The 26,268-nt window shown below is 30.6% G+C and overlaps 10 protein-coding genes across 10 annotated transcripts; 4 read left to right on the top strand and 6 right to left on the bottom strand.

The window, feature by feature from the left end:
• Positions 1 to 681: 681 nt before the first annotated feature.
• Positions 682 to 3,533, bottom strand: BX663DRAFT_509459 (ABC transporter transmembrane region 2-domain-containing protein). Its single transcript, XM_051527624.1, has 8 exons — positions 2,991 to 3,533; positions 2,790 to 2,926; positions 2,507 to 2,732; positions 1,686 to 2,403; positions 1,536 to 1,620; positions 1,301 to 1,469; positions 1,080 to 1,200; positions 682 to 1,022 (listed from the first exon to the last, which is right to left on the bottom strand). The coding sequence occupies exons 1-8, from the start codon at positions 3,450 to 3,452 to the stop codon at positions 799 to 801; spliced, it is 2,142 nt and encodes a 713-aa protein (XP_051383059.1). The 5' UTR covers positions 3,453 to 3,533; the 3' UTR covers positions 682 to 798.
• On the bottom strand, positions 3,534 to 4,943 carry BX663DRAFT_472779 (scamp family-domain-containing protein). Its single transcript, XM_051524182.1, has 3 exons — positions 4,146 to 4,943; positions 4,007 to 4,076; positions 3,534 to 3,926 (listed from the first exon to the last, which is right to left on the bottom strand). Exons 1-3 carry the CDS (start codon positions 4,786 to 4,788, stop codon positions 3,659 to 3,661), a joined length of 981 nt encoding a protein of 326 aa, XP_051383058.1. The 5' UTR covers positions 4,789 to 4,943; the 3' UTR covers positions 3,534 to 3,658.
• Positions 4,944 to 6,221: 1,278 nt separating this feature from the next.
• Positions 6,222 to 7,677, top strand: BX663DRAFT_536442 (MBOAT, membrane-bound O-acyltransferase family-domain-containing protein; the record flags this gene model as incomplete). Its single annotated transcript, XM_051530626.1, has 4 exons — positions 6,222 to 6,348; positions 6,405 to 6,806; positions 6,889 to 7,232; positions 7,313 to 7,677. The coding sequence occupies exons 1-4, from the start codon at positions 6,329 to 6,331 to the stop codon at positions 7,675 to 7,677; spliced, it is 1,131 nt and encodes a 376-aa protein (XP_051383057.1). The 5' UTR covers positions 6,222 to 6,328.
• A 611-nt stretch (positions 7,678 to 8,288) lies between these two features.
• BX663DRAFT_509453 (histidine phosphatase superfamily) lies at positions 8,289 to 9,688 on the bottom strand. The gene has a single exon (XM_051527623.1). It carries the CDS (start codon positions 9,655 to 9,657, stop codon positions 8,302 to 8,304), a length of 1,356 nt encoding a protein of 451 aa, XP_051383056.1. The 5' UTR covers positions 9,658 to 9,688; the 3' UTR covers positions 8,289 to 8,301.
• Positions 9,689 to 14,323: 4,635 nt separating this feature from the next.
• On the top strand, positions 14,324 to 16,140 carry BX663DRAFT_509450 (transmembrane amino acid transporter protein-domain-containing protein). Its single transcript, XM_051527622.1, has 5 exons — positions 14,324 to 14,659; positions 14,740 to 14,991; positions 15,062 to 15,370; positions 15,450 to 15,609; positions 15,675 to 16,140. Exons 1-5 carry the CDS (start codon positions 14,408 to 14,410, stop codon positions 16,091 to 16,093), a joined length of 1,392 nt encoding a protein of 463 aa, XP_051383055.1. The 5' UTR covers positions 14,324 to 14,407; the 3' UTR covers positions 16,094 to 16,140.
• A 200-nt stretch (positions 16,141 to 16,340) lies between these two features.
• On the top strand, positions 16,341 to 17,051 carry BX663DRAFT_509447 (uncharacterized protein). Its single transcript, XM_051527621.1, has one exon. The coding sequence runs from the start codon at positions 16,393 to 16,395 to the stop codon at positions 16,966 to 16,968; it is 576 nt and encodes a 191-aa protein (XP_051383054.1). The 5' UTR covers positions 16,341 to 16,392; the 3' UTR covers positions 16,969 to 17,051.
• On the bottom strand, positions 17,040 to 18,973 carry BX663DRAFT_509444 (tryptophan synthase beta subunit-like PLP-dependent enzyme). The gene is made up of 7 exons (XM_051527620.1): positions 18,837 to 18,973; positions 18,701 to 18,778; positions 18,350 to 18,642; positions 18,125 to 18,283; positions 17,988 to 18,053; positions 17,272 to 17,902; positions 17,040 to 17,189 (listed from the first exon to the last, which is right to left on the bottom strand). Exons 1-7 carry the CDS (start codon positions 18,913 to 18,915, stop codon positions 17,071 to 17,073), a joined length of 1,425 nt encoding a protein of 474 aa, XP_051383053.1. The 5' UTR covers positions 18,916 to 18,973; the 3' UTR covers positions 17,040 to 17,070.
• Positions 18,974 to 20,145: 1,172 nt separating this feature from the next.
• On the top strand, positions 20,146 to 21,061 carry BX663DRAFT_509438 (microtubial binding protein). The gene is made up of 4 exons (XM_051527619.1): positions 20,146 to 20,257; positions 20,349 to 20,579; positions 20,684 to 20,741; positions 20,821 to 21,061. The coding sequence occupies exons 1-4, from the start codon at positions 20,224 to 20,226 to the stop codon at positions 20,852 to 20,854; spliced, it is 357 nt and encodes a 118-aa protein (XP_051383052.1). The 5' UTR covers positions 20,146 to 20,223; the 3' UTR covers positions 20,855 to 21,061.
• Positions 21,020 to 21,572, bottom strand: BX663DRAFT_509436 (60S ribosomal protein L39). Its single transcript, XM_051527618.1, has 3 exons — positions 21,543 to 21,572; positions 21,332 to 21,435; positions 21,020 to 21,206 (listed from the first exon to the last, which is right to left on the bottom strand). Exons 1-3 carry the CDS (start codon positions 21,543 to 21,545, stop codon positions 21,158 to 21,160), a joined length of 156 nt encoding a protein of 51 aa, XP_051383051.1. The 5' UTR covers positions 21,546 to 21,572; the 3' UTR covers positions 21,020 to 21,157.
• A 172-nt stretch (positions 21,573 to 21,744) lies between these two features.
• On the bottom strand, positions 21,745 to 25,683 carry BX663DRAFT_509434 (CNH domain-containing protein). Its single transcript, XM_051527617.1, has 5 exons — positions 24,403 to 25,683; positions 24,192 to 24,335; positions 22,789 to 24,115; positions 22,032 to 22,714; positions 21,745 to 21,944 (listed from the first exon to the last, which is right to left on the bottom strand). Exons 1-5 carry the CDS (start codon positions 25,249 to 25,251, stop codon positions 21,780 to 21,782), a joined length of 3,168 nt encoding a protein of 1,055 aa, XP_051383050.1. The 5' UTR covers positions 25,252 to 25,683; the 3' UTR covers positions 21,745 to 21,779.
• Between the last annotated feature and the right edge of the window lie 585 nt (positions 25,684 to 26,268).

Genomic DNA, 26,268 nt, shown 5'->3' with positions numbered 1-26,268 from the left:
GTGACTGTTATAACTATCCTCAAGCCTCTTTATTTGCTCCCCTCCCTTAATATCTTTCTAGTCTTTGCCTGAGTAGGATTTTTGATTTCCTTCACTTTATGAACTAGAAGGATAAAATCATAAACTCACGATATATATATATATATATATATATAAAATAAAATAAAATAAAACAATAACAGCAACAGTGAAGAATTTAATGAAAATCAAAAATTTATTAAGTTTTTTTAACATAAAAAAAATATAAAGTAGCAAGTGACAAAGAATCTATAAACATAAAGATGATTAGTAAACAAAGATATTCATTTACACAAAAGATGAAGAAGAAGAAAAAAAAAGAGAAAAGCTCAGTGTAACTATGACTATAAAAATAAAGCCTAACATCACACCCGGTTGTCCAAAACGGTCAACCATAAAGAAGTGTTATAGAACTTGGGATTTGCTATCATCAACACAATTCTCTCTTCTTCCTTCACCAGAAATTACACTTACTTTTTTTTTTTTTTTTCTTTTTGCTTGAAGATTGTATAAGAATAATAATAAGAAGAAAAAAAAAATTGGAAAAGGAACAGAAAATTGTTATTTTATAATAATAATGAGGAAAAAAAAATTTTTTTTTCTACAGCGTGTGACTGGGAAGAAGACTTATATAAATGACAGCCACTTCAATGTCAGTCCACCAAAAAAAAAAAAAAAATGCACATTTGTTAAAATCAAAACTTGTCAAGTATTTCGTACAATTAAGCAATTCTACAAGCCAAGTGCCTATGGGTCAATTTATTTAATAAATAATCGTAATTATAATTTTAAAGAAAGTTCTTGATCAATAGTAGCCAAACGAGCTTTCAGGGTATTTACTTCTTGTAATTTTGCTTGTAGACTACAAAGCTCTTTTTCAACGGATTGTAGTTGTTCACGAGTACCAATTGTTTCCCATTCCCATTTTCCATTATTACCCGTAAGACGTAATAAGAATCGATGATACTTGAATAATGCAGGTCGATGGGAGATGGTTAAAAGTGCTGCATAAAAATTAATTTTTCTTCTGCTAAAAAAAACAAAACAAAACAAACACTTACTAATACCAATATCTTTTGCATGAGAATACATTAAGCCTTCAACATCGGTAGATACAGCACTAGTACATTCATCTAAGACTGCAAATTTGGGATGATGATAAAAGAGACGTGCCATACCAATCTATCATATATTTATATAATTTATAAATGTTCGTTATGTCATAATAGTAAGAATGTCCATTTAACTAAACCCTTCTCTCTCCTTTTTTCATTTTACTTACTCTTTGTTTTTCACCACCAGAAAATACATCCTTCCATTCTTTAACGGTTTCTAATCCTCCTTCTCTATCGGGAATATAAGCTAAATGAACAATTTCTAATATCTCTAATAATTCCATATCTGAGTGACCTGCTTTTATCATATCTTCTTTTGAATGAGGATAAATGATTCTATCATTGATACATACTTAGCATAAATGATTATAGTCATATAGAGAAATATGAGTCCTAACTTACTGATCTCTTAATGTACCAAGACTTAAATAAGGTCTTTGTGGAATATAAAATATATCATGATCTGAAGGTTTTGTTAAAGTGCCCTCTAATGAAAGAATATAATTTAGTATAAGCCTACCCCCCCTTTTTTTTTGTGATATTATATATTACCAAATACAGGCCATAAAGAAGCAATAATGCGAGCAACAGCAGTTTTACCTACACCATTAGGACCTGTTACTAACAAATGTTCACCAGGGTGTATTTGAACATTCAAGTCATTCACAAGTACTTCACCCACTCGACCACCAGGAGCAGGTGCAACGATAGGTACATGTTCAAATTGAATACTATCATGAATGACAACTCTACCATTGATATTGGTTAAGGTATAATAAGGTTTCTTGTTTGATTCAACACCATCCCCATTATCAAATTGGTTATTGTGCAAGGCATGCAAGACAGAGATCAGGTTATAGACACGAGAGGTATAGCCTGCCAATTCTGCTAATTCCTTATATGAATACATCATACGTCCACCTGCATCTGCTAAGGACATCATCAACCGTTTATTCGTGATAAATCCTTTTGTTCGAGCACCCACCATTATATTTTCATCTCCTTGCGTTATCGTCGTTGACGTTGACGTTAGCTGAGGTGTGAAGACAGGGATGGCACACATGACTAAACCAAATGCGCTCCATGCATATTTAATTAAGAAATCTTCAAACATATTATAACTAATTCTTAGCTTGTAAATAGAATTGATATGTTTGATAAGTTTTAGATAAGCTTTATTTAAAATTGAATGCTCGAGTTCCGCACCATTATAAAATGCAATTTCTTCTGCATTTGTAATTATACGTGAATGTGCAGCACGAAAATCGCCCTAACATATACATAGATATATGTATAAAAGAAAGAATTAATCAAGTATTTTTCTCTTGTATATGTATATACATATATATGTGTGTGTATATGTGTATACATACTTCTAACTTGGCTTCAATAGCAGCTAATTTACCAAAAGAAGGTGTCACGGCACGTAAAAGTCTGGCTGTGATGATATAATTGATAGACAAACCTACCATACCTACTAAACCAATTGATTTTGTAAGTTGATAATTAAATATGATAGTATCTAATATAGGTTTTGCAAGATTTGAATAAAGAGAAGACAAAGTATCACAGAATTTAGCAATATCAGTGGTAATAAATCTATAGTAACAAGTATTAAGACATTATATATATATATGCACATATTAAAATATTTACTGATCTGCTCCCTGAATACGGTTATCCAAATTAATCACTTTATAAAATGTCTTTTCTTGATCAAGATATATATCATGAATATGCTTAGTTAATCGAGTTCTAAATCCAATAGATAACTTGGATTGTAAATATCGAATCTATATCAAGGTATATACATATCTATCAGTCTGGTTTAGTCTATTTCATTACAAAAATAAATACCATGCTATTTGTGTAAGTAGCTGGGATAGCAATAGCAAACCAATACACAAGACCTATTAAAAATCTTTTCCCATGTCCATTTACAAGGTCTCTGACAATACGACCATCTAATCGAGCCACTACCACACTAAGATAGGTTCTTAAGACAAGAAAGATAGAATGAAGCACTAAAAGACCTCCCTCTTTTGTACGCCAATGAGGGAATATTATCTTGGCTATTAAACTTAGTTGTCTTTTAAATTCTTCATTTACGCCTACTTTTTGATTTTTGCTATTCATAACAGGGAAAAATAAAGAGTTCTCTTTTTCTTTTGTTTCTTGACGTTGTCCATTAAACTCGTTTCTATAGTATTTTTGAGTTTGATATAAACTAACTATTACAACTGCAAATAGACTTGTCCCAAATAACTTATGTCGTCTAAACCATGAGATGGTCGTAATGGGTTTAGACAATGTATGCATAGTTTATATATAAAAATGTGGGGAAAAAAATAATTTCAAAAGAAAAAAAGATAAATTTTAAAATAAGACCAAAAAAAAAAACCCCAAAAAATGCCTTCGTTTCTTTTTTCATTTTACATGTGAAAATTCAGTTATCATTTATGCCATGTGATTTATATGCATAAATACATAAATGTATATTTGTATATGTGTATTTTTTTTTTTGTTCACCGTCTTGTTGTAGCAGTGTTCCAAGCGGCATTCACAGCAGCATCTCTAACCATATTAGAACGCCCCATATGAGAATAGGCTTCATTCTTGGCTTCATTAAATGTATGTCCTGCAGCTTTATAATGACTATAGGTCTTTTTATAAAGAATGACTGCCAAAATACCCATCGACAACCAGCATATAGAAGATATTAATGTTAAAATACCAGGTCCAATGTAATGATCAGAAAATAATGTTACTAACAAAATTAAACCTGCTCCACCACTACAAAAAAAAAAAAAAAAAAAAAAAAGAATAAAAAAAAAAGTTCTAATTCATAGTTTTACATAACAGAATTACTTTACGTTGAAGGTATACCAACTGCCATATAAAATGTGTAAAGGATATGAAATCCATTAAATATAAAATAAAAATCTATGTTTATAGATGTTAGTCTACATAGAAGCAATTATTTAGTAATCTATATCACTTATCACATTTTACAGTAATATAATGAATTCTCTTTCATATATGCATTATAAATAGGTCGATACCATAAAAAGAAACTTGCTAAAGAATGTGTAAATAATTCAGTTAGAGCAATACCCATATCTGTAGGGGCACTTGTGACAGAAGCAGGATGTGAAAATAAGACCCAAAGACAAGCAAAGAAATTCATTATCAACGTTATCAAAAATAAAAGCCATTCTCTATAAAGCCACATGACTGTCCGTTGATGCTGTTTAGGTATCTCACTCACAATATCTAAATACATGATAGGGAAACAAGGTGGAAAATTATTAACAGGCCTTGTATTATTTGCGGCTCTTTGTCTTGCTTCTAAATCTCTCTCCCTGTCTGCTAATTCGCGTTCTTTTTGTCGAAGAGCTTCTTCTCGTGCAGCTAGCTCAGGACTTAAAATGCTGCTAGTAGGTAAAGTAGTTTGACTGGTATTGCTAAATGGATCACGATTATCGGCAATGTGATGAAAACTAGTAGCATTAAAATCATTCAGAGGTACATCCTCTTCTGCTACATCTTCATTATTAGTTACTGTTCGGGATGAATTTAAAGCAGATGTGATAGAGGGGTCTTGAAATGGATTAGAAGGATCATCAAAAGGACTGGTTTCTATCTTGTTTGACATCTTGATCGACAAATCTACTCTGAAGAAAGATGGAAGCAAAATATATAAAAAGAAAAAAAAATGATTTTTAATACCTTTAAGTTTGCGGGCTTATTATTTATTTTGCGGAATGAATTTTTATATTTTGGGCACAAATCTTTGGATTTAAAAAAAAAAAAAAAAAAAAAAAAAAAAAAGTAACAAATGAAGTTAAATGATTCATATAAAAAACATATATATATATAATTACAATATGAACTAATATTATTTGATGTAAATTCAAACGAATGCAATGACCCATTAAATATGTATGCTTTGTAACTGTCCTCAACAGACGTAATAAACTATAATAGTTGGTATAAATATAACATACTTTTAAAGCAAGAACTAATATGAAGAGAATTCAGTATACAAAAGAAACAAAATTCCTTTGTGAATTCGTGCTTATGAACTGCTACTATAACGCTTGCAAAGAAAAATAAGCGTACTGCTTCTTGAACAATTATTTTATTTAATCAAAGTCCAACAAACGTACTCTGGTGATCCAATTGCTTTTTATCTGCCTTGTTTTGACATTCTGAATGATAAATTTATGATGGACAAATTTATGTTTAAATCTAATATTATTTACAAGTCTTTTCCTTCTCCTCCTTCTCCTTTTTTTTTGTTCTTTTTATATAAGAAAAATGAGGTAATTTGTACCTAAACAGTGCAAAATTATAGATAAAAACCTTATATACATGGTATATTACTCTTGTCAGCATTGGGAACTTAATGACCTTTATAAACACATATATAATAAAAGACAGCAACCTACAATTACAGTTTAAGAGAAAAAAGAAGCTTGACAATTCTTATTAGTGTCATTGAAATGCATGTTATAGCACCTGCATACATTTCTGAATTAATATGATTATATATGCTTAGATATACACTATTCTTTATATTAACAGGATATAAGCTTAATAATGATGTTCTTGACATCAAGTATAGACATCCTGAACACATATTTAGCATTTGTTATTTCACTTTTATTATCCTTTGTTAAGAAAAGAGAAAATCTAGGTAAGAAGGATTTGAAAAGTTTATTATTTACAGTTATTTAATATTAGGGGTTATATCGATTTTCCTCTTTTCCTTGAATATATGTATACACGTTATTTTTCTATATATAAGACGCTACCCTTCTCTCTTCTCTTCTCTTTCTTTTTTTTTCTTTTTTGTTTTCCTATTTATTTCTTCCATCTTTGTTGACTATAAAATGGACAGTTTGTTCATTAAACTATCGGCTTTACTCGGTGGTCAAGTGGCTCCAGACCATTTAAAGTTAGCCTTTTCAATTCTATCTACGTATCCTTCTGCTATTTTATTTAAACAAATCCGGTCAGTATCTGCTAGACATCTCTTCTCTGTTATTTTTACAAGTTATATTATGTTGTTTCTATTAAAACTCTATGATGGATTTATTCATATTGCTTTTATCTCTATTTTATCTTTTGTACTTTTGAAATATCTTAAAGGCTACTATTCAACTATTGCATGGATTAATTTTATATGTGTAATGCTTAGTATGTGTATTTGGTAAGTTTATATATTTGTATACAAAGGATAGAAAGATGGATTTATTATTATATAAGTCATATGGTTCGTCAAATAAAAGGCATTGAAGGTGATACTCAGCTCGATTATTCAGGGGCAATGATGATCATTACTATAAAATTATCTTCGTATGGTTTTAGTAGAATGGATGGTTTTACTAACGATCCTATCTCGACACATTCAGAGAAAATGAAGATAGTTCATGAACCTACTTTATTACAATATTTTGGCTGGATATTCTTCTTTAGTGGTTTCCTAACTGGACCTAGTTGCGAATACATGGATTATATCCATTTTATTGAAATGACTCCTGAAAGACAAGGATCATCTTCCTCTTGGATGCCTGCATTAAGAAGACTTGTTAAAAGTTTAATCTTTATATCCATCATTGTCTCTTTTGGTTCTACATTCAATTACTTTGAAGCATTAAAGCCTGAATGGTCCTATTTACCCTTTTGGAAAAAGCAAGTATAGTTTTTAACACGTCTGTCATAAAATTATAATCATTATTATTATTTTTAGGGTATTCTTTATTCAATTATCTGGATTTTTAACAAGATGCAAATATTATTGTATTTGGTATTTATCTGAAGGGGCTTGTATATTATCAGGATTTGGCTATAACGGCTTAGATCTGAAGGGGAAACCTCGCTGGGATCATTTGAATAATGTAAACGTGTTAGATTGTGAATTTGCACAATCGTACAAGCAACTCTCAGAGAATTGGAATATTGGCGCAAATCATTGGCTTCGTCATTATGTCTACTTGAGATTCCAAAGAATTCATCCAAAAGATTCCATGTATACAACTATGAAGACCTATATTGTATCTTCCATGTGGCATGGCTTTCATCCAGGCTTCTATTGTAATACTATAAAACAAAAATCTATCCAGCCTGATTATTTACCTTTTTTTTTCCCTTAAATATATATTCATATATAATAGTTTTTTTTATTATAGCAGCTATTTTACAATTAATGGCAAGACAAGTACGTAGAACGATTAGACCTTTATTTATGTTGGATCAAAAAAGACCCATTCCATACTGGAAAACATTTTACGATATTTGTACATGGTTGGCTTCTATTGGATTTTTAAATATGCTTGTTCCCTGCTTTGATCTTCTTTATGTGAGTCGTATTATGCATGTCTGGAGACAGATTTATTATTGTCATTTCATTTTAATGGCAGTTGGAAGTGTTCTGTTTTTGATCCTAAAACCCTTTTTGTTATCCATACAAAAGAAGAGATTAATAGTACAACAGCAGCAGCAGGAAGTAGACTTATTGAAGATTAAAAAGCGTTTATAAATAAATTTTTATCATTAGTAGAAAGTACTTTTGCTGGAGTCGTCGTCGTTGTTGTTGTTGTTGTTGTTGTTGTTCTCCTTAGTGTCCTTTTACTTTTAATCATAACGAGTGATAAAAATGTAAATATAATAGTTAAGCCGACTATCATGATTAACAGTGGTATTTTGATAGCATATTTCCAATCTGGAAAATAATTATGAGATGGATGTCCTTCATCTACAAATGGCTATAACAAAATTAAGTTTTTATTTGATTTCTATTTTTTTTTTTTTTTTTTTTTTTTTTTTTTTTTTTTTTTTTAGTTCATTCAATCTATACCATGATTAAAGTCCAAGTTGAATAATAGACGAATAGAATCACGATGGAAAAGGAAGAAATCGCTCCTATAGTTTTGTCATTAACCTAATAATTTATAGTAAAGAGTTGTAATCAAACTTGAGATTTATTTCATTTTGAATTTACCATATTTTATCAAATAATACACTATAAATGAATACAAAGGAAAAAAAGAAAAAAAAAAATAGAAAATGTCGGAATTTGACAACAAGCAGCAACAATGCAGTATTAATTTCTCTTTTATATTTACATAATAATTAACTTCTATTTTTATTCTAAATCATAAGATTATTGAAGTGAACAAATTTTGTCATAATTACAATTTAAAAGTGGATCTACAGCAGTTCTAAATTGTTCATAAGGGCATACTTCATGACTACAACCAGGGAAGACAATAGGTCTTTCATTATCCAAGACACGAACATAATAATTCTTTTTAAAATTCTTCTTGTTCTTCTTCTTGGGAGATAAGACCTCGAAAGCCAAGTTATTAGCAAAGAAACTGAAGTCTGACAATCTGAAGTTACGATGATCAATCACCTCTTGAGAAGAGTTCCAGGCAAGGGTAACGTTGTCCTTATAGAGTCCAAAGAAAGTACGAAGAGGCAAAAGAGTTTCATCATGTCCAAATTTGAGATCAAGATGAGGGAAAGATGTTCCAGAACGACTACCGTTTACTGCCTTATCAATATTATTTACAATCTCCTTGGCCAAGTTACAGGCCATGCCACCATTAAGGTCTTCAACACCATAAGATAACTTTCTCCAATGTGCAAGGTCATCATAATATTCTAATTTTAATAAATCCTTCTTCGTAAACATTTTACAAAAGGTGTCCTTTGTATTATGCATCGTCACTTCAAACCCACAGGCACTAAACATCGTCTTGACATCCTTTGTAGTTATGTTGATATTTATTTCTTCACTTAAACGATCAGCAATAGGTTGCATGTAAAGTCTTTCTAGAGGAGCAACATAGGATTTAGTGAGCTGGTCAATAGTAGCTTGCCAACGTTTACAGGGTTTATGAAAGGCAAGCATGGTATCAGCATTATAAGGATAACTAAACATAGGAATAGCCATCATTTTTTGCTTGTCTAATTTTCCATGTCCTTTATAGGCGCCCATTAAAAACGCATGACCTGATTGAGAGGTACGAGAGGACCATGAAGAATAAGCTACAAATTGAACCGTATCCCCACTCAGGGACTTTTCCAGGATATCAGGATATTTTTTTGCAAAACGCATACCATGTGAATAATGCTCCTCTTGACCATGTGTGTCAAGAAGACCGGCTCGAACAGAAATGTATTGATTTTTATAACCTTCAACCCATTTTGTAAGCTTAGAAGAAGTGCCATTTAATTTAGCAAGGAGATCAGTGATGGCTTCAATGTCACCATCACCAGGATAACGAGTACCATGACGCTTAATAAGTTGATATTGTTCAACATTATATTCATTTAAAATCTTATCTCGTTTAGGAACAGTATGAGTAGGATAACCACGACGTGTACCTAAATGTTCTGAGATCCAATCTATATCCAAGTGAGAAGAAGCATTCTTTTTCTTGTTCTTTTTAGCTGACACAGCCTGTAAGCCCAGAAGACCTAAGGCAACAATTGTAGATAATGTGATACGCATCTTGTAACACAAATAAATAAATAAATAAATAAAACAAAAAAGAAAGAGAAGAGGATGTATTTATTTAAACAAAGACAAGTAGACACATGTACCAAAAAAAAAAGGGACAATTCCTATGTGTCATTTATTTTTTTAATTGATTGGGGGGAGAAGGTAAGCGGAGTTTAGTTTCATACTGTTAGTCACTTCAGCTAATAAACAAATAACATAATTGGAAGCTTCTATAATGAGCGGAATTTAGAAGAATGAATGAATGGTAATATTAGGGAAAAAAAAAAAAAGAAACAGTAAAAGGATGAAGAAGAAGGATCCAAGTGTAAAATTTAATTGACATTATCAAAAAAAAAATCAATATAGTAGAACGATACACATAATTCTGTAATCTTATCAAAACACGTAAATGGAAATATTAACCAATTCAGAACATATACAAAAAAGACTATTAAAAAGGAAAAATAAGAAAAACAAGAAAAACAAGAAAGCAATCAATAATGAAACAAATGCTTAATTTAAATTTTTTAATCTTACTGTGAGTACGTACATATTTCTTTCATCGTAACCAATAAAATTAAAGATTAAAACTTGAATCTAGTGTTAATAGCCATTTAAATGTCGTACAATTTAATTTTAACAATAGAATTGTATCGGAAATTAAATTCCAATTTCTTTCATTTTTTTTTTTTTTTCACTGTATAGCAAATATACAAATTCTTCGTGCACCTTCAGGAAAAAAGTTTGTGCAGTTTAAAAATAAAAATTTATGATTTACTATTGCATGAAGTGCACGAAAAAAAAACAAGAAAACTACGTCGGCTTACGGTTCAAACAGTCTTCGAATCTAGCAGCTGAGTATCCGCAGAAACCTTGAAGATCACTCAAAAGGATTCTGTTGCATGCATCCCCAATTCTAGACGATAATGTTTCTTCCTGCAAAAGCTCTTCTCCTTTAAGCTTGCTTTTACATACTGACCAAAATTGTTCAATTGGATTGAGCTCAGGGGAGTAATCTGGAAGATAAATACAGACGTAGCCGCGTTGCTCACTGTATTTTCTGATATCAGCATGCTTGTGAATAGGAGCATTGTCCATAACAATGTAATTGTCCTTAAATTGCTTATGCTGATACAAAATATCAAGGGTACTTGCAACGAAATTAAAGTAGTACCCAGTGACAGTTCCGCCTTTAATATTTCCAGCAGTCTGAGTACTACCTGCTGTCTTTCTCCACTTCAAATGAACAGGTGCTCTTGGTCTTCTTACTTTGATGTTTACTACACCATAAGGAGAGATAGCACCCAAAATAGCTGTTGTTTTGGCTCTTGTCTTGGGTACAACCACAACGGTATGGTTTCCTTTTTTTTTTTTGACCATACTACAGAGCGCTTCATGTTGATATGGAAAGCTGCCGCGTCAATAAAGATGCAGTTACTCGTGAAATCAAGGTCTGTTTCATTCCACCTTACTACCCAATCATGTCTCTCCTGAATTTTTTCAGGGCTGTTTCGCTCTACTGAGTGGAAATGTGCTTTCTTCAAACTAATTCTGCACTTTTTGGTTACAAAGTTGTAAAGAGCAGTTTTTTTTTTTTTGAAATAGATAAGTCCTCAAACTTGCTTGTCAGATTGTCCATCATCTCTTCCAAAACTAAACTTGGCTTATCATCAATAAGCTCTTTCAAGAATTGTTCATGCTCTTCTCTCAAGAATAGGTGGTCTTCCCACAGATCTACCACTACCCTTTTTTCTTTCAATTACTTCCTCTGGATTCTGGCTTTCTTTTTTCGTACCAACTTTGAGCAGTGATCTCTGGCATTTTAAGGGCTCTAGCTGCTTCTCTTACGCCCATGTTTTTCTCGTAAATAATGAAAAAATCGCTCTTTATCTTCAGGCTTATAGTGTCTGTAGGTTCTCTTACCCTTTCCGGATGATTGGTTATTACTATTGAACTCCTCGGGCAGCTTCTCTTCTTTTTCTTTGTTCTATTCTCTCAACTGGCTTTACGTTGAAGTACTGGTTCAAGTTCGTTACATTTTCAAGCGGATAAGTTTCATCATTCACTTCTATATCGATCGTAAAGACTTCATTTCCTTGGTCGTCTAACATGTTTCTTTTTCCGTCTTCATGAATAAAAGAGTTCATACTGAATGGAATATAAAAGTGAGAAAGAAAGGCTCCTGATACTGCACGAAATATTTTTCTTTAATTGCACGAAACTATTTCCTTTTAATGGACGAAGTTTATTTCTGAGCCTGAATCAATTTTTATATTTTTAAAACTACACGAATAATTTGTAGAAAATAGTGTATGTAATTATTTTCCTCCTGATCCTTAAAGAGGTTTTTTTTCGTTCCTTATTCCTTTAAACTGACTCAGCCCGGGGAAATTTGATGTATTTAATTATATCTTGTGCTCAAATGGGGGGGGGAGGAGGGTCATGCATTTTAAAATAAAAATTACTGTTTAATCGTATGTAACTATTTAAATAGTAATTTAAATTCTCTCTTCAACAGCCAACCAATATTGTTCAATCGGGTTGAGTTTTGAAGTGTAATAAGATACATGTGTAACCACGCTCCTCAAATCATCCTATTAATTATTATTATTTTTTCCCTGTATAAATGCATTATCCAGAATTAAATAATAATCCTTCATTTTAGGGAAACTTGTACATCTCAATAAGGACATCTTTGATGAATAATCTAACTGTGCCCTTTGTTTGCTGCTTTCTACCACCAGTTATTTTTTTTTTTACCCTTTATTTGATTGAAACGTCACAAAATACAATGGATAGTTTCCTTTCAAAAAAATACAATCGTGGTAAAAGCAGAATAAATGCTTTGAGAATACCGATTATTAACCCAAAGAAAAAAAAAATCTTCATATAATACCGTTAAGAATACGTTCCATTAGAGGAAAATCTTTAGCATTGGAAATGTTAGACATTCATGAATTCTTATGAGCATATTTGCAAACTTACATTTATATTTGTATATCTTTTTAATATCTTTGATTCAAGTTTATTGAAAGATGGTAGCTTGGAAGATCAATCAGAAGAGAGTCGTGGTACTCGATTGAAATAAGTTATTTCATAATATACACTTGAAGTTAAAAAGATATTGATTGTTTATTAAAAAGCAATTTATCTGGCTATTATTTAAAATTATTATCATTATTTTTGGTAACTGACGCAAAATTTATCTTTTTAACTAAGGTAATACTAATACATGCGCTCTATAGAGCATTATACTGCTATACCAGAAACAAACAGAAGACAAGCTAAATAATTACATTATAAATGAGGAGGGGAATAAACTCATTCAAAAAGGTAAACTGATTGACGGCGGGAAGAAAGAAGAATTATAAAGTAAGCGAAACATTAGTTCTTTCGATTATGATAACGATTCCAAATTTTAGGTCTGACTTAGGAAGTTGAGAAGGCATAGACAAATAAATACATAAGGTCAAGAGTCACCCGTAAATAAATATATATGATACAGATGCAGGCAGTTCCTCTTGTTTTCTACCACAAGCAGCTACATAAATTACACCCTTCCTCCTCAACGAGCACCTTTTATACATCTAAAGGATGATAATGAATGTATCTCTATCTATGTCTTTCTACTTCTATATCTGAATATCCTATGTATACATGAATCTTACCTAAAAATAAAATGATGATATTGTAGGCATATTTCTCTTACAGATCATGTTAGCATTCACCTGACTCATTACAGTATGTGATTATTCCATCTATTTTTTAATGCAAGAAGTTAGAATATATCTTGGGAAACAAAGATGAGCTCATTTGAAAATTAAAAAGATATTGCCAAGTAAAATACTACTATACACTAATTAGAAAAAGCAACTCTATGCTAATAATTAAATTGTCTCAACTCACTACTTTGAAGATCTTATAGTATATGGATACTTTTTTATATTTCAACTGCTAAACAATGATTGAGCTACAATGAGCAATCTCTATTTCGAAAAAAATTAATATGAAGACATTATCAAGACATAAAAATAGACTAGTAAAGAATACAATATGTGCAGAAGAAAGAAAGAAAGAGAAGCAAGAATAGAATTACTTTTGCATGTAAATAAAATAAATAGAATATCTTATTCATTCGTATCTGTCACTATAAACTTGAATATGCATTTACAATAGATCAAAGGAAGAGGTTTATTAAATTCAGGAGATTACAAGTCAATAGATAACATCTAACAATAATAGTTATTATTCTATTATAGTGTATATTTCATTATAAAAATATATAACTCTCTATATTCATCTTCTCTACAATACGGGGAGGGGAATATTTTTTCTTGGATTAATCATCTAAATGAGATAATTTTGATTATAAAATGAAATGCGTATATTATTGTTCAAGTACTTTAGAATTGTGAATATTTAAAGTATATTCATCGATCTAAGCATGGTCTTTTACATCCACTAATCTAAAATTACTTCAATTTGAATGTACATGGTTTATTAAATTTTCAAGAAATTAAAAAAAAAAAAAAAAGAAACAGTATTAAATATAGTAGATATTATTGCTATTAGCTTAAAGTGAAATACTATTTTGTTCATTGCTGCTGAGTATCCTGACTATACTATATATAGTAGATCCGTTGAGAAAGGAGGTTGAGAAAAAAAAAAGAAAAAAAAAAAGCTACTATTGTGTATTCATGATTTTTATTAATAATCCTTTTATTGTTTTATTTTATTTTATTTTATTTTTTTGTTAGAAATGCCTAATTACTCCAGTATTATAGATAAAGATGCAACTACATCATCAATATCTTCTGCTCCTTCATTATCTATATTTTCAGATGTTGGCGCTTCATTAGATGAACATAGCCCTTTATTAACGAATGTAACAGACGAATCACTTGAATGTAATAATGATCAACTTGTTGATTTTGAAGAACCTAATGCAACTATTGCAAGTGCTTCTATTAATCTTTCCAACACAATCCTTGGAACAGGCATGCTGGCTATGGTACTATTCTACAAAATTGAATTCTTAGTTTGATATAATAATCTAACATGATGATTTTTTTTTCTTCTTCTTCTTTGTAGCCTGCTGCAGTGGCATCAATGGGATTGATACCAGGTATATTACTGATATTATATGCAGGATTTACATCTGGTCTTGGATTATACTTTCTATCAAGATGTGCACATAAAGTAGGAGGAAGGAATGCATCTTTTTCTTCCCTATCAAAATTAACTTGGCCTAAATTAGGTATCTTTTTTGATATGGCAATTGCTATTAAATGCTTTGGTGTAGCAATTAGCTATTTAATTATTATAGGTGATTTAATGCCACAGGTAAATAATATTCCCTTTTCTTAAATATACATAATTGTCTTGCATATATTAACCAAATAAAAAAAAAAAGGTAATTCGTTCATTTTTCTATCATGCAGATGATAGGGTTCAATTATTAATGGACCGACGTTTTTGGATAACCTTGTCTATGATAACTGCAGTGGGTCCCTTAAGTTACTTGAGAAAGTTGGATTCACTTAAATACACAAGTTTGATTGCTTTATTTGCAGTAGCTTATTTAGTTATCATTGTTTTATATCATTTTATTTCTCCTAATTATCCTCCTCCTCCTCCTGAATCTATTGAATATTTTCACTTTTCAACAAAAATATTTGGTCAATTGCCTGTATTTATTTTTGCTTTTACCTGCCATCAAAATGTAAGTTTATTACATGATATATTTTATTGTATATAAATAGATGTGTATATACAAATACGTTTATTCATATTCATATTAGATATTTTCAGTCTATAATGAATTAAGAGATAACAGTGAAAAATCGATTGTTAAGGTTATTTGCACTTCCATTGGCTCTGCTGCATGTATCTATGAACTAGTAGCTATTATTGGTTATCTTAGTTTTGGTAAAGATGTATTGGGAAACATAATTCTTGAATGTAAATAGAATTACTTTTTTTTATAGATTACATTTGATATCTAATGATAGTTTTTTCATAATTAGATCCACAGACCTATTTTGTTGCTTATGGTAGATTAGCTATTGTGATATTAGTTATCTTTAGTTATCCTCTTCAAGCACATCCTTGTAGAGCGTCCATTGAAAAGATATTAGATTCTATTCAGCCTAAAAATATAAATAGAAGATATCATTTCATTGTTACAACTTGTATTATTATTACTAGTTATCTTGTTGCAATTAGTATTTCGAAGCTTGATATCATCTTATCCTTTGTGGGCTCAACAGGTTCAACCATCATTTCCTTTATTCTACCTGGCTTATTTTATTTTAAAATGTATCCTTCTAAAGATAAAGAGAATGGAATATTAAATTGGAAAAGATGGGTTGCACTATTCTTGATTCTATATGGATTTATGGTGATGACAATCTGTTTAACATTTAATATCAAACGTTTATTATAAATATTACCACTGAAAAATAATAATAATAAACATAATATATTATTTATAGCACAATGATTAGAAAAAAAAATACATACAATAATATAGTTCAATTACTTTATATAGCTTCTGATAATATTTATCTAAAATGAAGCCAAGTTCAATTACATTCATAATGAATTGAACAAAGAAAAATAAAATAAAAAGGAAGGAAACGGATACTTTGACGTATATGCATATAAAAAGAGCGTAATTGATATGTATATCTTTTTTTTTTCCTTTTTCCCCCATTCCATTTAAATTTTAAAAGAAAATAGACCATGTTAGTTAAACATTTACTGAATGTAAATAATTTGAAAGATCATAGAGAAGTAGAGGCAATTGAAGGTCTGTTAAGATTGCAGGAGACTGGTTCCTTTAATGATACACCATCTTATCAGAGACAAGAGGGTTCTTGTTGTTTTATTACAAATCGTCGTGGTCGACCTCCTCGAGATAAGACATCCAAACAAGATAGTAGTCTCAAGATGCTAAACTTGACTGCCTCTCAATATGCGCGTCATGTGAACGAAACAACTAAAGTTCAAAAGAGAATGAAGAATCATCCAACTAATAAAATATCTTCTTCTACTACGAATAATAACAACAAGCCACGATGGCAGGATCATGAAAGACAGGATCTTTTAGAAGCTATTGTAAGAGTGAAAAGTTTAGATGATATGGCTACTATCCCTTGGGATGCTATCTCCAAGTCTGTGGGTCGTGCAAAGAAAGCTTGTAAAGATCAGTGGAGAAGAGAATTGTTACCTTATTTAATTGATGGCTTATTTGCTAATAATAACAGCTCTACTACAATGAAATTGTCGAAATACAACAATAGAAAAAAGAAGGAATGATGCATAAGTGAAAGGAAACATTCTCATTACGTAATTGTAAATACATATATGAAGTAGAAATCACAACTAAATAAATAAAAAAAACATGTATAATTATTTATTTTATAAAAATTGACGACGATGTAAGAAACTAATTAAATCATATTTTGTGGCTACACCAAGGCACCATTTTCTATGTGCATCTGTAATCACTGCAAATGAGTTTCTTTCAAAGAATTTAGCTATATACATATTGTATATAGTATATAAAGTTTTGTTAGCTACTACTATATCATGTAATTTGATATAGACATGTATACATACCAAGTTCAGCTAAACTAGTATCAGGTGTAATGATTTCATATTTTTTATTCACTCCTTCACTTCCCTTTTTAAATGTGTACATACAGGACTCTACTGTATCTGTTAATTGAACTGAGCCCCTTTCCAACTGATCTTGCAAAGCACTCAAGGAGACGTAGCCTACAAGCTTTTTATTCGTTTTGTTAATCACAGGTAATTGAGAGTATTCACGCTCTAACATTAAATCAAATGCATGCGAAACGGTACTGCTAGGGTTAATAGTGACAGCAGCAGCTAATTGAAGATCCTCTACACTAGCAGCACGGTATCTATCCTGTGAAATGTATTGCAATTCACGCGTGATCAAGTCATCAGCTAAATCATTTTCAAATAACCAATCATCTGATAAGAGAGTGGATGTATAATTCTTTGCTGCATCATTTAGAATGACAACAGGAGAGGTATAATGAGTTTTGTGAATAGCCGCTACCACTGCACCTGATGAAGGTCCACAGAGAATGCCTTCATCCCGAATTAATCGACGTGCAACAGAATAGGCTTCTTTATCAGAGACTTTAACCCATTCATCTACTAATCTTTTATTTAAACTTTCTGGTAAAAAATTGTTACCCAAATCCTCTATTTTCCAATCCTTTAAACATCATTACATTACATTAGTGTCTTTTTTTTTTTGGGAATATATGCGAGTAAATGAAGACATATGTTCGATAACTTACAGGACGGATTGGATAATTTGGTTCTGTATCACTTAAAATTGATTCAGCAGGTTCAACGCCAATAATCTAAATGCAATATTATATTTGAATTCATGACTAACGATTGTATACCTCTCTCTCCCTTTTTTTTTTTTTACCTTAATATTGGGTAATTTTTCTTTGATATAGTGTGCAATGCCTGTTAGCATGGCACCTGATTCTGCACCTACAAATATAGAATCCACTTGAATTGTTTTAGTTTGTTCAATAATTTCTTGTGCTAATTCATGATAAGCTGTTAAATCACGTAGTTTTGTCTATTATACATATTTAGTTCATAGATCAATATCTAAATAGTAATGTTATATATATATATATTATACCTCGTCCATGATGATGGCATTTTTTAATTGTTCAGCAAGTTTAGCAGCAACAGAATAAGCACTTTCAGGTGCTTCAGGTCTAACCTCATTAGGTGATCTCAGGATTTCCACCCCTAAAGCCTTTAATACTGCAATGCGATCACTTGAAGTACGTTCAGGTAATATAGCAATAATTCGATAATAATGACGCTTAGCCGCTAGCGTAGCTAAAGAGATACCCAAATTACCTGAAGTAGGAATAATTAATGTTTTATTTCTGGATGCATCACGAAAAGGATTCTCTTTTTCATATTCTATTATATATAAATAAGGATACATATACATATTTTTAGGGTTCATTTATGTATTTACTATCCAACAGATATTTGGCAAGTCTGTCTTTAGCGCTTCCTGAAGGGTTTAAATATTCCAATTTCGCGACTATACTCACTTTATAGAATGTGTCAATAATATACATATTTATATAATAATAATCAATCAATTATACCATTTTGTTGAAGTTGTAGCTTGACCATGGGTGTCGAGCCAACATTGTCAATAATAGAATCAGTTAATGGAGGAAGCATGTTGCAATGTCAAGACAAGAAAATAAGACCAAAAAAAAAAAAAAGAAAAAAAGCAAAGCTCAAAAAAAAAAAAATAGAAGCGTGCAAAAAGATGATAGATTTAGATGAAATCTATAATATTACGTTATTTAAGATTTTAAATGCTTCCCCCCCACACATACACACACCTCTCATTATGCAAATAAATCAAATTATTTGCTCGGGTCGGAATAAGATATAAACTGAACTACTTTTTTTAAAGAAAAAAAAAAGTTGGGAAATGAAAAAAGCAGATTTATTACGATATAAACACAAGGTAGATCAAAGGATAGGTTTCAGTATTAACAGATAAATGATATGCATAAAGTTAACAAATCAAAACAGGATATTGTTAAAAATAATTGCAGTAATTTAAGATACCTTTTTTTTTGATAGAATGAACTAGTTATGCTTACAAGAATCAGTACAGATGTACTATTGCATTCGTTTACAGAAAGAATGAAAATAAAGCTTTCACGATTTACTAACAGCATAAATTCATAAACTAGTAATCCAACTGTCTATTCTTGTTAAATATACTAATATATGTGTATAATATGGCAATTCTTACGTAATATCTATGTATACAGTATCACACATGTAATTAAGATTATAACACTATCTTTTTTTTTGTTTGTTATCTTTTCTTTGAAATATTTTGAATTTGCAAAAGAGTGTGTTCATGACTGATTGTCATCATCTGTTTTTATACAAGATGAAAAAAAAAAAAGCAAATGCAAATAAACCTGATTCTGTTCAAGTTGAACTAATTTATATTCACGACAACTTGTAATAGACATTTCTTGAAGATTAAAGTATTCTCTTTAATATTTATGCTTAGTTTTTCTTTTATTTTTTTTTTAAAAAAAAGAACATCTTTAAGTTTGAAAATAACATTAAATGTAATAACAGTTAAAGTTTAAAAATTTTGTTGATAATAATGTATACACATGTGTACATGTATATATTGTAATTATTGTTGCAATTGACATCTTATCTTTTTTTTTTTAAAAAAAAAATAAATAAATAAAATAAAGTGGATTTTAATATAAAAAATATTTGCATAAATTTAAACCAATTAAAACATCAAAAATTTATATCATCAGGTTAATTGTGATCACATGCATATTGTACACACACACACACACACGCACATACACCCCAAAAGGAATATATAAAATCCGTTTTATGCGATATATTTTTTTTTCCTTTTTTTTTTTCTCTCTCTCTTTCATATATACACATATTTATTTTATTTTATTTTTTACTACAGCTATAATATAAATTAGAATGCGCTCAAAATTTAAGGATGAACACCCTTTTGGTATAGTAAATAAATAAATGGTAGTTTATGCAAATATATCTTTTTTTAAAAAAAATATATATATTTGTATTATCTTTTTTCTTTTGAATAGAAAAACGTAAGGCTGAAGCGGAAAGAATTCGACAAAAATATCCCGATCGTATTCCAGTTATATGTGAAAAAGTAGAAAAAAGTGATATTCCTACAATTGATAAAAAAAAGTACTTGGTTCCTGCAGACTTGACTGTGGGCCAGTTTGTTTATGTGATCAGAAAAAGGATCAAGTTAAGTCCAGAAAAGGCTATTTTTATCTTTGTGAATGAAATACTACCACCCACTGCAGGTAAACTTGATTAAATAGATAAATGAATATTAGGCGTGTGATTAGGGGGTGTGCATAGTCAATGCAAAAAAAATACATCATATACTCATTTTTTTTTCTTATAGCTCTTATGAGTGCGATATATGAAGAGCATAAAGATGAAGATGGCTTTTTATATATCACGTAAGTTTAATTACTTGTAGTTACTACGAAAATGATTATTTACTTTCTTTTTCTTTTCAAAAAAAAAAAAAAATTGTAGCTATTCTGGCGAAAATACATTTGGATTCTTTTAAGTGTGTAAATTATGTATACTTATATAACTAACTGAATACATATAAATATATAGTAAATAAATGTCGACAAAAAAAAAAGCTAAATAATCCCCTCCTTATTTTTTTTCCCTGAATTCAATAATCTAGTAAAAAAAAAAAAAACGAAAAAAAGAAAAGAGCATAAAATAATGTTGATCAAATTCACTTTTCTTTTTGATTTTATTGCAATCTAATTAAATTAAAAAAATAAAAAAGAAAAAGTCGAGTTGATTTGATATTTGTAACTTTGTTTTGGGAGTTGAGTATGCTGTTGGTGAACATTACTTAGATGTTCAACTTGGTATGACGCCAGTTACGTCTCTTAGCATTCCAACTAAAATAAAATAAAAAAAAATACATGATGAGCATTAGATTAATATTCATCTTTTCTTTTTTCTTTTTTTTTTGTATTCTCTCTCTCTCTCTCTCTCTCTTCTCTTTGTTTAGTAATTCTCTTACCGAATCTTGGTGTCAGACTTCATACGGAACCAGTGAGGCAAAGGACGATTTTGCTTCTTAGCCTTTCCAAGCTTAACCTTAGTGATGAATGACTTTTGAGAAGGCTAAAATTAAATGTGTTAATTTCTCGATTCTATCCATCTATCTATCCATCCATCCATCCATTTATTTATTCATTTATTGGATATATAAAAGTAAACGACATTTTTACCATTTTCTGTATTCTGATCAAGTGAAAGAGAAAGTTATAAACTGTGTCATTTTTGTCCTTTTTTTTTTTTTTTTTTTTGGTTTCGCTCTCTTTACACTATGTACAATTCACTCCACATTATTTTGCCTTTATTTTTTCATTTTTTTTTTTTCATTTTTTTTTTTTGGTCCGGACTTTGATTTAAACTCAATTTATTTTTCATTTTTCATTTTTTTTTTTTTTTTCTATAATAATGCATTATGTTAAAAGGGGAGGTTCAAATAGACCTGCTAATTGGAAAATATATTGAAAATCAGGTTTAAATGGATGTCCCATAGAGCCATGGATAACAGGTGCAATAGAATGCTGAATAAATTGAAGACACCGTATATTTGTACCAGCCAAGATTTGCACTAATTCTCCCTTGTAAAATACAAGGAAATTTGAAAGAATAATATCTCTCATATTAAAAAAAAAAAAAATGAAAATAAATACTATATTATGACTTACTGTTTCAATATGTCGAACTTCAATAAATCTTGAATCAAAGCCAATCACATAAGGATAATAAAAGGCTACTGATTGAGGCACACCTTCCCATTCAATGATGTGAGCATCCTTGACTAAAGTACCATGAACATCTACCATAAATGCAAACATATCATAACATAACAGGTAATATTCTCGACAACGATACATGCCCAAGGGTCGTATCTCTGAGTGCTGTGCTATAAATGCAAAGTCAGGATGGGCCATATCAGGTAAATTACGATTCATGTTGAGAGCTTCCAAGTTAATGATTTCAAATCCACGTGAACAAATAACGACTATACGTGCTTTAAGGAATTGAATCGCATAAGATTCTGTGCCAATATAAAATTCCATACAAATCTTGAACCAGGAGGGTATCTTGTTTTGAAAAAATCCAGATTTTTTGCTAAGGAATTTATGGCTGTTGACTGGATTGCGTAAATCACCACAAAGAGGCTCAAAGACTTTAAAGTTACTGTCAACCCCTCGTTTTTTCATGGCAATTATAATCGTTCGTCCATTACATATACCAGAATGAAAAAATGAGATATGTTGTGCAATTTTCTGATGAGGTTTATCAACATGTGTTGATTTGGTGCTTTGAGGCCTAAAGTATTCCCTAGGAATCAACGGATCTAGTGCATATGCATATAGTGTTTTATCTATTTAAAAAAAAAAAAAAAAAAAAAAAGTCGATATGAATATGATAGATACATATAAAGTGCTCTGAAAATACCTGCTAAAATTAGAAAAATATGATGATCTTCTAATACTGCAATTTGTTGCACATCAGAGAGTGTTAAAGCAAGTCGTATCGTATTTGTGTCTCCTTCAATACCCATCCAAATGCCTTGCTGTGTTCCAATAGCTATCATTCGAATACCTGTTGGTCCAATAAAAGGTACTGTACAAGTCACTTTACCATGATTCTGACTACTTGAAGAAGAATTATTGTTCGCAAATGTATTATCACTTAATGTACGTATTTCAAACACTCGTTTTTCAATCTCTGCCATTTCCTTCATAGATTTAGCCTGTATAATTTTCTCTTTCCAATCTAACCGACTCGCTGCATTATCTGCATATAATATATACTCTCCACCATGTCGTCCAAGGTGATGTAATAGAATGGGATAACTAACACCAAAGGTTGAACTATTGACATGTGTAAGCGTATTTGTTGTAGATGTCATGGTTGAGGTGGTATAATTTGCATTGCTTAGTGTTCTTATGCCAATTGAAAATCCTTCTGTTGCGTCTTGAACATGTAATAAATGGAGAGGGATAGGGTTCTTTGAGATGGCGTATTCAACATCCTCCTTCTTAGTAGGAGACTTCTTGACTTTTGTCATCAATAAAGCATGATCGAAAAGAAAGAGATGAATGTCAACTGCTTCTACAACATGTGATTTACGTATTAATACTCCTTCCTTTATTAATCGTCTACCAGGTCGATTCAAGTCCAGTAATTGTTGACTTTTGATATCATCTGGCTTAAAGCGAAGACGCTGTTGTATCTCATAAATGCGTAATGTGTTTTTTGTTCCTACAGTGGCTTCATCCACTGCTTCAGCTACATGTCGTATGAGTTCAATGCAATCTGTCAGATCTATTTTATCAGGATGATCCTCAGGGGTCTTTTTAAGAACGGCACCTAACAGGAGTCCATATCGTTGAAGACGTGTGACAGGCAGAATGATGAAATGACGGAAGGGTAAACGACGGCATTGTGCTAATGATTCACGTGCCTTAATAAAATGACGAAAGACCATATTTGTGTCTGCTTCTAATTTAGCGTAATACTCAGCAAGAACAACATGTGGACCATAACGTAGATAAGCATTCTTGAAACGAGACACATGACGCAAAAAGATATCACCAATTTTATCTACAATACCATTTGGATTATTGACTTGACAGATAGCCTGATAATCGCGAAGTTCCTTATAAAGAGCGTCATGAATGTAAAGTAATTCTTCATAATTGTTGAGTACTTTATCATGAAATTCTTTTTTACGGAATTCTTCAATACACTGCGAAGATAAAAGTTCTTTAGCAAAGTCCTTGTATAAAGAAAAAAAATTAAAATGAAGTGTTAGTCTATTTCAGATATCATTCTATTAATATAAACTTGTTTACATTATCTAAAATCTTCAAATCACGAACATAATCATCCTCAGTATAAATGACTTCATGTATTGCTTCTTGCCTTTTAATCTCATCATCTGGTAATGACTTTAAAACCTCTTTAGGTACTGTTGCTGACCAAGCTCGAGAAAGAGTCTATTATTTATTCAATAAAAAATTATGTTACATATGGATATTGTTTTCTTTTTTTTATACTATTTACCGTGTCATAAGAGGAAGAGGAAAGAACAGACATAGCATTTGGCTTTTTAAAAATAGACCCATTTAGAGAAAAGAGTTTATTTGGACAAGAAGCAGAGTAACAACCTGCTTGACCTGGCAAACAACTCATGGAATAGCATCGTGTCAAGGGGGTATAAATACCTTGCATATCATTCAATGTTGTTGCTTCTACTAATGTATAAGCCTCTGTAGAGTTTGCATAAAATTTATTTTTCCTAATGGACCTCTCTGAAGAATCAATAGGGACAATAAGGGGTGGATTAGAACACATCAAACTCTGAGCGATATCTTGATAAATGCCATCACTGAGCTCTGGGGGAGAAAAGGAACGGATAATCTCAATAGCTTCCTCACCATTAAAGCTTGAAGGATATTCTGCTGAACAATAAATCCTCCTTCTCTCATTAAGTGATTTTACAGCATCCATGAATTGTTCTGCTATATAAGACAAGAATGCATAATTGGGAATGTCCATCAAGTTTTCATTGTTGTAAATTGGTATCTTGATTTCATAAGCAAGAGGTGATGCTGGATTAGAAATGAATTGAAGTGGTTGTTTATGATGAAGGAGTCGAGGAGAAGAGGCAGAAGAAGAAGAAGAAGAAAGTTGAACAATGATGGATTTGCCAGATGAAGAGGTAGCTCGATTTAATGAACTAGATCTGGTTGTAAATATATAGTCATCACTCATGTTTCCATTGTTGGTATAATTGGTGTTTGTACTGTTATCTGTTCGTATAAAAGAAGGAGAGAGCGGTGAAGTAGGCGTAAGTCTAGGTGAAGAGGAATTAGAAGGAAATAATAGTGGTGATGAAGATGATGTCAACATGAGTGAGTTAGATTTATTACTGTTAATAGATAGGGATGCAATTGTCTTTTCTCCTTTTTCAATAGTATTGTTATTTTCATAATTCAAACGAGAAGAATGGTCAGGTACATGAGAATAGTCTGGGCTTACAAATTTATCATTTGTAGTAGTAAAAGTATATTCTCGTTTTTCCTATAATACAAGTTTAACACAGGAAGGAAAAGAAAATAATAACTTACCAAGGATTGTTTTAATTCAAGTGGAGTTATTTCATTAGAAAATCTTTGTATGTTTTTCGTATCAAGAATACTATTATTATTATCATTATCATCATTATTTGCACTTAATTCGTTAATAAACATATCCAAGTCATGATATAAAGCTTCTAATGTAGGTGATCTCATATATTCTGATAGAGGCGTTGATGACTGTAGTGGTGAATCCATTTCTTTTCTTCAAAAATATATTTATATATGTATATATATATGTGTGTGTGTATAATATATATATATATATGTATTTATAACAGCAATGAAAAAAGGGAACGAATAGAAGAAGAAAAGAGTTATAAATGAACAATAAGGAAGAAAAATTGGAAGTCCAGGACAGCTACAATTCTGTGTAACTATTATGAAAAGAAGTTTAATAGAAGATACACACATATACAAAGGGAAATGAAAAGGGAAATATATAACACTATTAGCATGTATATTTTAATCTTTTCAGTATGTGTAATATAGACTATATTGAATTTTACTATTATATACATCTTTTATATATAACATTACTGTTCAATCACCGAGTGTATCAAAAAGGAATACATAACACGTGCATATTAAATCTATATACAAATACATATTTATATAAATTAAGCTGAATCTTTTTTATATCGATTCATGTTTTTGATAAGCATATCGTATATAGTTGTTACAGAACATATAAAAGAAATCAAAGTTTATTCAAACAAGCTTATCCTATTTTAAATGGAGTTAGCTTTGTTTAGGACATCGTGTAATAAGAGTGAAAGTACAAGTCAAG

This window comes from Cokeromyces recurvatus, assembly GCF_025118155.1.
Source record: "Cokeromyces recurvatus strain NRRL 2243 chromosome Unknown BX663scaffold_12, whole genome shotgun sequence".
NCBI lineage: Eukaryota > Fungi > Mucoromycota > Mucoromycetes > Mucorales > Mucoraceae > Cokeromyces > Cokeromyces recurvatus.
The sequence above is the reverse complement of the archived record's forward strand: the minus strand, read 5'-3'. Positions and strand labels throughout refer to the sequence as shown.